The sequence below is a fragment of the Falco rusticolus genome, chromosome 5 (genome assembly GCF_015220075.1).
Source record: "Falco rusticolus isolate bFalRus1 chromosome 5, bFalRus1.pri, whole genome shotgun sequence".
In the NCBI taxonomy this organism is placed as follows: domain Eukaryota; kingdom Metazoa; phylum Chordata; class Aves; order Falconiformes; family Falconidae; genus Falco; species Falco rusticolus.
Window position 1 is genome coordinate 46,550,848 of NC_051191.1, and position 13,005 is coordinate 46,563,852.

The following is a 13,005-nucleotide window of genomic DNA, read 5'->3' on the forward strand; positions in this document are numbered from 1 at the left end:
GTTATTTCTATGTTTTCCAAACAAATAAACCACTTTCCTATTTTGCAGTGTAATAAAAAACAGATTTATCTCATATTGTGCTGAGTACAGTAGAAAAGACTGGAAGGTATGAGCAGTTCTATATAGACGTCTTGGATGGTCTACGATACAAAAGGCAAAATCCTCTACAGAGAAGCATGAAAATAAAGGTATGGTTTTGCTATTCATGAAGTGAGCACCATCCACCACAAGGAGGAAAATTAATTGAGCATATAATTACATATTTCATCATAGCACAAATATCAAAGAAAATCATGCAAACTTTGTCCAGGCAAAGTTAATTCTGGCATTTTCTGGCAACTGGCTCCAAATATATTATATTTTTTTACCTACATGTTTCTCAGTGAAAAGTGCACAGAAGTAAAATATACTGAAGTTCACTACAAGGCCTTTGCAAATGTTTGTTTGCGATAACCACATATTTCTTGGGAATTGCTTGTAAAGCCTCACTGGTGACTAGTTACAAATTTCATATCATATCACTACATCTTCTATTCATAAATTCCATATATTTTACAAATATATGAGAGAGACTTTTAGTGTATATCTATCTGGTTTTTGCATTCTTCTGACATAAAAGATATGTGTGTTAATTATCCTGCTCCCAAATTTGTAGTACTTAAAAGAAAAACACTATCTAGCAACTTCTTGTTTAAAATACTTTTTCATATATTATATAGTAGAACTTGCAGATTCTGTTATCTGTTGTACAGGCTATAAATAAATTTTATGCCCCACTGATGAGAAGGCAATTTTCATGGAGAGATGCTGGTACAAAGCTCAACGGAAAGACTTCCACTGATTTCAAAAGACTTCGAAATGACCCCATGAAGAATTGACTTTCAGCCTCAGTAAATTCCAAAATCTCCAACTTCTAAACTGTTTATTTAACATTAATAAAATAAAGTCCATGTCATCATCACTGAAGTAATCTAAGACAGCTTATAGATCTTGGAAAAAGAAGGATGTTGAAGGTTGCAATGGGGAGAAGGAAACCTGCCTGATATTTTGGCAGGGTATAGGTTCATAATTGCAAAGTCTAGGTGGTTAAGTGTAGAAAGAAAGATGGTATCTTCTTTCATGTTTCCTGCAATCTGCATGTGTGCACAGAATTTGGGGATGTGCTCTTTCCTTACTTTAAGTCACTTCATTCTTTCACCATAATGAAACTTCTCAGGGAAATTTTGACAACAGAAGTTAAAAACACCCATTGTCCCTCGAGTTCCTTCCATTTTTCTTCTTTTTATAAGAAGGAGTAATCAAAGTCATAATAATACAGGACATGAAAAACTGTAATAATGATAAAGAATTTCTACTATAAGATATTATTTTATTACCTCCAGTAGCTGCCTTTGGGAAGAAGTGGTTAACTCTTTAGGGAACTTCTGTGCAGCCTTTTGCATCAAAAATATTGCTTTGGATAGCTTATTCTTTTTTATTTTTCCCATTATAAATGCCTCTGTAAAACAGATATTTTAAGACATTTATAAAACAGCAGCAGTAATTTATTATACTTCTAAAATCTTATAATAAGCCTTACCTGTTAAATAACAGAAATCTTTAATATTCTTCACATGAGACTTGCTAGACTTAAGACTTTCATCATCCTTTTGAGCACCTATGTGGGAAGGAAATCTTGAGTTACTCATTCTAATAGTGGTACTGAGAAAATTTCAGTAAGGGGGGTTAATATGTAGTTTTGTAGTAAAGTTCTGCTCCATCTCATGTTCTTTTGTTTGGTTCATGCCACAAAGAATATTCCACCCTCATGCTTTAACATCTTTAGTAGCTATACTAACATCACAGGAAAAGAGTAATCTTGTTTGATTTTAGGGAGCAGTGCACAGGGGAACTCTGCAGTGTCAAACTCATACTAGCTTTTACTTTAAAAAAAAAAAACAAGAATGGGAGACCAAGTAGAGTTTTTCCAGACAGCATTTGGCAAGTGCGGGATATCTGCGGACTGTAGAAATCTGGATTACAAAGAGCACTGAATAAAATACTCATCATTCTCTAGAAAGAAAATTAGAATTACAGGGGAAAAAAATACTGTAGAGCATCCCCCAGTTCTCCCTTACTGATACTGTTAATATTATAAACACCCCCAAAAAAAACTGTCTAGGAATCCAATCCAGTACTTGTTAGCAAAGTTTAACTTACATCGGTTGAGTAGACGTTAGAGATTCATATCATGCAGTAAATCTAAATTCTGCAAATTCAGTACATTATTTCAATCTGTAGGTGGCATACAAACTGCCCAACATCAGCTCCTCTTCAGAAAGTAGGTACTCCTTTATTTCTTAGTATTACATCATATGTTAACAGAGAACTCTAATCAAGATATGAAGATCATTTAGCTTTACTGAAACCTACCTTTTATCATTTTAAGAAGTTTCACAGCTACTCGATGCTGGGCCTGAATAAGCTCCAAATGTAAATCCATTAAAAAAACATCACCTGTTCCTGTGTTATCATTACCACATCCCAAAAGGGAATTCAAATCCTGATCATTTGAGTCCACCTAATAAATAGGAAATGGCAATTAAGCAAACACAAACTTTTATGACTTAGCTTACTGCATTTATCTTGATATTGATACTATTATTTCAGTAAATTGACAAAACACTGAAATTTCTCATATCTATGTAATATGCAGTCATTCAAGAAAACATGAAAAGGAGAATGACTAGACAGAGAAAGCACAGAAAATGGACAGAGAAAACTAGACAAATCCTGAGAATCCATAGGAAACTAAATTAATAATAAATACGCAACTGCAGAAAAATATGTTCTATTGTGTTGCCAGTCCACAAAAAAAAGATCATATTGGTGTAGAATGATAATATTTAGAAAATCTGATCTCCCTTCAACAGGAAAAAATGTTAATAATAAACTGTTGCAAGCAATGAATATGAAAAGGATTTCTGCTTTTATTTTATAGGAGAAAGTTATAAATTATAATTATTTCCAGAAGAAAATAGCAAAGAAATCCTAAAGAGTTACTGAAAGAGAGAAATGCTGTTTCTGCTACACAAAGATTTATTTCTTCTGTTCTCCTCTTACATGAGGCAGGAAGATGAGGCGCATTTGATAATGCTAAGATTTCTAAGTATGAAGAAAATATGAGGTTTGTGTCATCAAAATCCAATATATTATTTATAAATTTTGATGCAGTGTAGCTTTTTGTAAACTTTACCATTGTACAGCAGTTGTCAAATATCGACTTTCCATCTGGTAGAAGGGTCATTAAGCGAGATGTGTTCATTCCATTAATTGCTTTTTCAAGACTTTCATAAGCAACTTGTAATTGTTCTGTAGGACTTTTCTGAAATGAAAACACATAGAAACATGCTTTATTAAATAACAGCATTAAAAGCTATAATATGGACTATCAAAAGTAAAGTGCTATTATTTTCAGCTGTTGCAGTTTAAACTCTGTCAAATAGTCTTTACATAGGCACTGCTCCCCATGCTTTCATATTGACATACTAATGTCAATGTTTTCAATTTCAAGTAATTTTAATTAATTTAGGACTGATATTCCCTCAGCTGTCAAAGAAACATTTTACTAACTCAAAGAGTTAGCTTACAGCAGAATGAAACTGCAGTTAGAAAATTAAGTTGATGAACACAGCATTTTTCACACTTTTCAAATGTTCCATTAAATGCTGTTAAGAAAATACTGATTTTTTTGAAAACACCACCCTTAAGTAGTTTGTCATTGAATCAAAGTTTCACCATGGGGGTAAGTATTAAGACATATCATTGACAAAATTCCTGAATCCTCAGACTAATGTTTGCCTTCTTAATGTGCTTTATTAAGTAATTTTGAACTATTTTGTTGGACACTTCTGCAAAGTGCTAAGCACTGAACACACTGAACAAAGCAAAGAAACTCAGGATCTTCCATCTATTCCACATTACCCTTATAGAAACAAACAAGCAAAACCACAACTCAATATATTTTCCTAAATTAAGCAAGGACTGAAGTTTGTATGACCTTTAAAAAATGCATTATTAAACCATTTAAAGCTGGTACTACACATCAGCATAAAAAAGTGTACGGCAGAAATCAGTATGTTCATACTGTAAAAAAATTTTCAAATAAAACTTCTTCCATATCACAGATTACTAAAAAAGACTATAGAAAAATTTTCAGATTTTATTTCATTTGGAAAAATATCTTTGCTTTTCTCCTCTGCTCTAGCACGATTGTATGAAACATTTCAGCTTTATAAAACTAAATACAAAATTGTATTAAAAGCTTCAAGGAGAAACAACTGTTCTTATGCTATTCAAAAACACTGTATTAATGAAAATTAATTAGATGTTACCATCAGTATTTCAGGCATATCACAGGTTTCATCTTGCAAGAGAGAGGCACTTCTTTTTCCTTTTTTATAGGAGGAAAATCAGAAAGTGAAAATGAAATATACTCAGAAAATTTTAGTACCATTTGATTAGCTCTGCTACTTCCTCAAGAGTCTGGACATAACTCAGTTCTTCAGTACTTGACTATGAGATAATTACATTGCTTCTTGAAAAGCTTTTAGGGGTTTAAACACAATAGCTACATATGTACAATTATACTAATTCAGTATATGCTTATCCAATAATGTAATATTTTTAAATGTATCCTATATTTCATAGCAGCATTATATCTAAGCCAGTGAAACCTGGACCCATTTCATAGTTCCTTAACATTGTTGTAGCATTCATATAAATTTTCCATTTTAAAATCAATTCACATATATGTGTTATCTTATTCACAGCAGTTTGCACGCTAATTTAACTTACAAGAGGATTTTTAAATAAATGAGGTCATATTCTTGTGATACATACTATTTCAATTTAATATTTCTTGAAAGGGGATTATCACTTTTTAAAGTTCATTTGGATTGTTTAAATTGTCTTCATTTATCAAGAATGCATCCAGAATTTTGTTTTCCTTTCCAAAACAAGAGGAAGCAGATTCTTTGTTCTTGGTTACCACCCCCTAGCCTGTCAAAATTGTATTTCTTTGCTGAAATAGATTCATTTTTTGCCCTTTCAGAGGGACAACCTTCCAGTCACTCCTGTACTCCTTATGCCACTTTAGCCTCTTTATTTCTGCTTTTTCACTGTCTCTATCTCATAAATAAGAAAATCTATATTCACTAAGCATTCAGTAAAGACGCTTCTCAGCATAAATGTGTGCTTGACTGGCTATTTATTAGCCTGTGTTCACCAATGGTTCCTATCTATTCAGCCTTTTTTCCTCCAAAAAGATACATTTAAACTGAATGAAAAAGAATAGCAGTGATGCTACAATGAGGATTCATCTATTTTCCATCGGAACAGTATGATTTTCAAAACATCACAGAAAACAATATACCTTTATAATGAATAGTAGTGTTCCAAGATTTTCTTACTTTGAAGAGAGTAAAAGGTATTGTCATTCTCTTCTGTTCATAGATATGCTGTAAAAGGGTCCTTAAAATCTACTCTTTAATTACTGCAAAACATTTATGAGAACTATGATTCATATTCCAAGATACTACATCCACAACAACAGAGAACTTCTTTTAAAAATATGTCTAAATATTCCTATTTTACAGCATTAGTCAGCTTTTGGAAGGAAATTTGTTTAATGTGATGGTGGTTGCATTATATCCCAATGATGTCAGCCAAGTTAAGTTAAATTTCAAAGACAATAGAATTCCTACACAAAAATCAAGACTTGTGTAGACTAGAGATCCAAATTAATGACCCAAATAAAGCAAAAGCTTCAGTATGACCTCAGTATTTCCCTCTTCTGTTTGGCCTGCCACTAGTCAACCAGCACCTGAATGCTCCAAATGAGCCACAGTACATACTGCCTTCTGCCTAGCCAATATTCAGAGAACATACAAGTGATCTGAGGCTGCCCCAAAGAGGTGAAGAGACATGTAGAAGACTTCTGGGGAGGGTGAGTCATAAGAGATATGATTTAAAATGGGGTCACTTTGGTAGAACTGGAAATGTAAGGAAGTAAGGCATAAATCCTTTGAAAACCAGGTTTCATTAGCTCCAATTATGGATGAAATTGTGTCTACAAAAAACTATTCTACTCTCTATGAAGTCTTTACAATAATTTTTTAATATGTATATTTGTCAAAGTTTTCAACTCAGAAAAGTTCCAATCTTGAAAGAAAACTAAATTTGTGTTGAAAGCTTTACCTGTTTTTTTCATAGATTTACTTGTAGAATCAGCTATGTTTTCCAATATTGCAGTTAGATGTAAGGTTATCTCTGCAAGCATTACAACATTAGTGTCTGCTATGTTGCTTTTCTGAATTACTTCATTTATTATCCAGAGTACTTGAACCCACTAAAAATGAGGGAAGGAAAAAGAAAAAGAATGAAGACAGAGTTAAAAGAAATTTTTGGAAGATATTTATGTATTGCAGAGGTAGATAGGAGTTTGCAGTCAAAATTGTTTAAAAAGATTCACAAACATGGACACAACTCCCTTCCTGGAATTGGCTTCTTTTTTTGAATGCCACCAGCCTAAGATGCTGAATTTATGCTGCTCCAAAGCTCCTATTTCTTCAGATAGCAGACTTTTTTTATTTTAGAATAGTATTATTTTTTATTATTTTAGAAAGGTTTATGATTGTTCTACAGGCACAACCTTCATATCTTGTCATAGTGCGGTAAGCCTTCCAGCAGATTTGGTCATTTGCCTCTCATTTATCCCCATATCTTCCCACTTAAACAGTGTAAGATGTGTGAATGCTGCTGTTGTACACACAAGGAAAGTAACTGCAAAGTAACCTTCTGGTGAATCTCTGGACAATTTTACTATAGGGATCACAATACAAAATTAACTCCTCCAGAACTGCTTGGTTAGCATCAACTGGCAGCCCAGAGAAACTAGCGTAAATTACCCTTCGGAAGACTGCATTCACCAAGAGCCTCTCAGCCTCAGGGAAAGTTCAAGGTAAGGCTGTGGCTCCATCCAGTAAGCCAAATACTATTGAACCCCATCTCCCTTCTGTTAAGCTTTTTTCAAGGTTTTTGCCACTTTGTTCAACTAATCTAGGGAACTTTCTTGAAATATATTGATATTTTCCACCACAACACACCAAATGCTTCTATTACATCATGCCCGAATACTTTCACTATTTTAGCTTCTTTCCACTATGGCCCACTGGCAGGGAATGCGTTACTTTACAGAGAAAAGCTAAGAGGTATTTTGATACTGGCATATGGGAGCACAGTGTGTTCAAAGTGTATCTACAATTCATATTTTCAGTGAAGACTTATCTGCATTTTACCATATGAAAAAGTACTTAGACTGGACACTAAAATTTTATCTTGGCTTTAGTAAAGCAGGCTACATTCATATTAAAATAAATACATTATAATAAAGGAGTACTTGGTAAGCTTTGTATTTGTGGACATATTTTAAGTAGTCACTTCCACTCATTTGGATTTGCTGCAGTCCCGTTTTACACTTCTGCCACAAAAACATTATCACATCAACAAGTATTTCTTCGTCAGGTTGGATATTCTGGGAAGAAAAAGAAGATATAATTGTAGAAACAGGTATGTATATACTCTCAAAACAGTCAGTACATAAACAGTTTTGAAATTTCTCAAAATAAGTAAATAAACCATTATCATATTTAAATGTCTTTTAAGGGATAACAACATTTTGAAAACTTAGGAAATATTTTTTAAAACATAATTTCTGGTAGACCACCCAAGCTTTTCTTCTCCCAACAATACAAGTGGTTTAAGAGGTATCATTTTTTTTCTTTTTCTTTTTTTTTTTTATTTTCAAGCTCTTAAACGTAACACAGATGAGGAAAGCAGTGAGATGAAAATTACATCAGAGAGACAAGCAAATTAACTATCTGCAAATTGTTACAACAGTCAATACATTCTGGGGAAACTAAGTAATGCAATTTAACAGCTTTATTTTTTTATTGAAGTATTTAAATATTTGCAGAAGATCTAAATTAGTAGGTTACATTTTGCATTGACAGAGTACTTCCATGGATTATTGGTGCATCTCAGATAAGGGAGTAGTGAAAAACAGCTTAAACAACTAGAAAAAATGTTGGAGTGCAATATCTAACAACTGAAAGAAATGTTAAAACACATCTATAGCTAGTGAAGAAAAAAAATCAAAACTCTATTAAATAAAATTCTTAATTAACACATTTTAAAAGTCCATAGAGTCCATCTGCGCTGTGTTAAACACATTCTGAACAGTGATTAAGGTTTAGTACACATCTTTATTGTCATTTATACCAGAGTTAGATGAGTACCTCAGGTGCAATGAAACTCAGGCCTGCTATATCCACACTATCTGTCCATTCATACAGGTACGAGTGTAAGATTTCAGGGATATGATATTGATATTGATATTGAGAAGAGAGGGGAGAAAAGGACTGAAAAAGAAGTAAATCAAGATTACTTTTGCCACTTGTTTGGTGGCAACAAACTGTTAGATTGGCTCAGCTGTATCAGGTAACTTCACCATCAGTGAATTCTCTGTTAATCAGAGGAGAATTTGTCTTTCTTCCCTGGACAGATTAGGTACCAAGGAGATTTGTGGGAAAGTGTAAAAGAACCAGAAGAGTTTAAATCCAGGTAACCTGTCTCTATGATAGAGTGGTCATGTAAAAAACCTGACAAATCATGCTCTCTAAAGGTATAACTTATCTCACAGGCAAAGTATATTGACTGAAAATATTACACTAAATCTAGAAACGTGTGTCTCCAGTTAACCTCAAATTGGAGCAATATTAAAATTGTAACTAAGATAAATTTTGCAGTTAAGACATATGCCATGTTATCAGAACAGGTTTTTTCTAAGGAAGATTTTTCATTAGTCTTTTGGATCACAAACTGTTTTAATGTAAGTGCTAGTGGAGACATTGCACTGTATTTTTTTTCCCTTCACAGTAGCACATTAATGGAAATCTCAGTTTGAGCAAGTAAACTAAAAGTGGTTACTCTGGGAATAAACAATCAGATACGTAACTAGATTATTCTGTAGTAGAAACTTCAGACCAAAAAGTTCCACTCTCTGGTTTCTTTGCTGCTGCTGCTGCTTGTTTGTTTGCCGTAAGCATTTATGTTAAATTGCAGACATACCTCTGCTATTATCATTCCTTAAAGTAACTGCTCCCATATCTATAAATATTGCAGATGTGTTTTCTACAGCTGAGTATATTTGCCAACCTATATCTAATATACTTGAAGAAATTTGATCTCTGCTTGATTAGCCGAAACATGCAATTAGCCCTATCATCTTCCAAATAGATTCAGTATCTATTAAACATTTTAAAGTAGCCTGATTACATAGCATCAACTAAAAAAAAAAAATGAAATATTTAAAACAAAAATCACAAAGTTATGACATTTCATAAGTAGGGGTTTTTTTCATTTTTTTATATTCTTGCTGTTAGTTAATCATGCAACTGATTCCTTTGGTATTAAATTATATGCATTCATTACAGATTAAGTGATTCATTGAGAAGAAATGTCTTTAATTCTCTTATTACCTGCATAGATGTGGAGACACAGGAAAACACTGTTGTTGCCAAAATGATAAGTTCATGAGAAGGCTCTCCACACTTTAAGGAACCCTCTACACTCAACATTTATCAAAAGGAAGAAAAGGAAAGGCAATAGGTTACTTCTAGTTACAAAGAAAAGGAAAGGCAATAGGTTACTTCTAGTTACAAACCTGTGTTTGAAAACAAGTGAGAGAATTGACTTACCAGTTTATGCCAGCAGATAATATGGTCCAAGAAACAGTAAATACAAAGGGGACAGGTATTCCCAATTTTATTCCCTTCTGTGGAAAGTAAGCACTTTTATTTTTGAAAACAGAAAATTTTCAAGATATTTGCAGTTTTTTGGAATGTCATAGAATTAAACTGCAGTTGCTTTAAGAAGTTTTTCTTGCTTCAAAGTCAAGAAATTCTATGTAAGTGAAGTATAAGAACAGACAAAAGAAGTTAAACATGTCTGTTCTGCTTTTGTCCTGAAAATCTCTCTATAGGCATTCATCCATTTTACATCTGCATATAAATAAGTTTAACATGCATCATGCATTTTCACACACAAGGGAAATGGTATAAAGTCATGTTTTGGCAAACAAAAATTCAGTAGGTGGCTGTTTCTCAATTGCTAGTTTTTGTCATAGAATACTACATGCACCGTGTTACATAGCTTTTTAAATAATAAACAAAATTTCTTGCTGCAAAAATATTTCAAATGTAAACACAGCCATAACTGAACAACACTCACTTCCAAATGTTTGCTTCATTTCAGAACCATGAGGCATCCTAGCTTCTTTGGTATTATTTTCACTAATAGAAAAATCATGTTTAAATTTTCTTGGAAATAGTAAAGGTTGCATCAGTGTAAGAAGTTTGAGTTCCATTTCAGCTTTCTTCCATGTTGGGTCATCTTGAGCCTAATTAAAAGAAGAAAACAATACAAATTTGTCTTAAAAAATATGTACTTTGAATACTCTTCCTTACCTTCATAGGAAAAGACTACATAAAGAATGTCTAAATAGCATCTGGATTACCTGAAGAAAATTAACAACAAATCCAATAGCAGAATCAAACACATCCCACTCTTCATAACTGAAAGCTAATTTTATGAATTTCACAGCAGCATCTCCAGACACTCCCTTTTCTCCTGCAATGATGACAAAAATACTTTATCAGTTTTTTATATATATATTTTTTTATATATATGTATATTTATATATATATATATTCAGATATTTAATTGAAGTTTAATTTAATTTCATAATTTGGGTATTGATAAATACAAAGATAAAGCTCCACATGTTTTTGAAGAGTCAGCACAATCTTGACATATGCTTTGATAGTTCTACAATATACAATAGATTTCTTATTTTGCTGTAATGTCTATGCTTACGTACTACTTTAATGATGTATCTGCAATGTCCTGTTACATTCCAAAAAGGCTCTACTATTACTGATAATAATGTACTTACGTAGAGACTTTCAAGGATCTAGTCCTTTGTGTTGCAGAAAGAGCTTAAATCTGAGTATCACCCCATAATGACCCTTCTTATCAGAAATTTAGTTTAAAAAAATGCATAGAAACATGAAATTTTTTTCTGCCAGATAGGTGAGCATTTCTCATTACTGTATCAAAAAATGTGTATGTACACATAGGAAGTCTATATTTTCACTCTTCAAGTTTATTCAAACCACAGTAGGGCAGAAAGGGGATCTCCCAGTCCTTGGAACTCTAAGCAAGTGTCTTAGTTAATATATTTAGCAGTGTTCTGCAGTCCAAAGAATATGCCATAATCATTGTATCACCTGGGTACGTGGTCACTCACCTAAAAGATGTTAGCAATATTAACTTAGTAATAGACAGCTATTATTTTCCAAAGTAGCACAATGATTGGTCCAAGGACTCAACAAGCTTACGACAGTCCTTATGTTCCTGCATCCCACTTCACTTCCATAAGAATGTACCAGGACATTATTGCAGTATTTGGCTTTTGAATAATTGTTTAGAGACATTAACATATCTAGATCAACTGCTATGTGAACAGTATGTGATTACATTGTCTCTATATTACTACATGCTATTTAGATAATACTTGTGTTAAGAAAATCATGATTGTATCTGTACATAATCCCTTTTGAATATCTTAACATTACATGTATAAACAAGCATATCTCATGCAACGAGGACAGAATTTTGCAGTCCCTTTATGCATAGAACTGCTACTAATATGAAAATTAATTCTGCTCACCAAGTATTTTCATCACTGGGTACAGAATCCTTTGAAAATTTGAAGCTAGTTTACCTGTCAGTATCAACTGCAGAAGGGTTGATGATGCATTAATGATACCAAAATGATCAGTGCAATGACTTCCTTGAATACTAGTACTGCTCACTCCACCTTTTAATATAGACAATTCATTACATCAGTTTATATTGTATTTTACTTGTATTGCAATTAGCCCATAATCATATCAAGAAAATACGATTCTGAAGTGTATTTAGTTTATATATATTCTTTTACTAACAAAATACCTGTATATCTATATTCAACCCACAGCCCAGCAAAAAAAGGTTTGGAAGGAATCATCAAGTCCAGTGTTTCCCTCAAGTTTTTAAATTTAGCTTTGAGTGACTTAAAAAAGAAGTTACATAAAAGATCATGGTATGTTGACCTTGCCTGGCTTCCAGACCCCTACCCACCTGCTCTCTCATTGCACCTCCTCAACAGGACACAGGGAGAAAAGAGGATGGAAAAGCTTATGAGTTGAGATAAAGACAGTTTAATAAGAAAAGCAAAAGTTGTGTCTGCAAGCAAAGCAAAAAATGAATTTATTCACTCTTTCCCATAGGCAGGCAGATATCCAGCCACATCCTGGAAAGGAGGGCCTCAGGATATGTAGCAATTGCTTGGGAAGACAAACACTATAACCACTACTGTCCCCCTGCCCTCTCCCTTAGCCCCCAGTTTTATTGCTGAGCATGATGTCATATGGTATGGAATAGCCTTTGGTGAGTTCTGGTCAGCTGTCCCAGCTATGCCCTCTCCCAACCTCCTGCCCGTCCCCAGCCTACTGGCCTTTGATGGCAGGAGGGTTGGTGAGACAGCCTTGGTGCTGTGCAAGCACTGCTCAGCAATACCCAAAATAATGGTGTGTTATCAACACTGTTTTAGCCACAAATGCAAGGTGCAGCACCATACGGGCTGCTATGAAGAAAGTAAATTCCACTGTATTCAGAAAAGCCATATGTCTATTACTGTAGATTTTTACTGGTACAACAGACCACAGACATCAACCCAGATTTTTATTTTAAAAGTTATGAAGATAAGAAAGTTTACCTGCTTCTATAGGTGCTATTGTTATAAATGAAATATATGCCTTCAGGCAAGTTCTTTCTTTTATACAAACAAAAGATAAAATATAA

The 13,005-nt window shown here is 33.4% G+C and overlaps 1 protein-coding gene across 1 annotated transcript in view; it reads right to left on the reverse strand.

The window, feature by feature from the left end:
- The window catches only part of CFAP54 (cilia and flagella associated protein 54), a 116,402-nt gene that overhangs the window by 80,535 nt on the left and 22,862 nt on the right, over positions 1-13,005 (reverse strand). The window contains exons 10-20 of the mRNA XM_037389711.1: positions 11,885-11,980; positions 10,616-10,728; positions 10,326-10,498; positions 9,579-9,669; positions 7,439-7,573; positions 6,238-6,388; positions 4,374-4,432; positions 3,236-3,364; positions 2,413-2,560; positions 1,580-1,657; positions 1,377-1,498 (exon numbers count right to left, since the gene is read on the reverse strand). Coding sequence (XP_037245608.1) covers positions 1,377-1,498; positions 1,580-1,657; positions 2,413-2,560; positions 3,236-3,364; positions 4,374-4,432; positions 6,238-6,388; positions 7,439-7,573; positions 9,579-9,669; positions 10,326-10,498; positions 10,616-10,728; positions 11,885-11,980 — 1,295 coding nt within the window. The remainder of the gene's footprint in view (positions 1-1,376; positions 1,499-1,579; positions 1,658-2,412; positions 2,561-3,235; positions 3,365-4,373; positions 4,433-6,237; positions 6,389-7,438; positions 7,574-9,578; positions 9,670-10,325; positions 10,499-10,615; positions 10,729-11,884; positions 11,981-13,005) is intronic.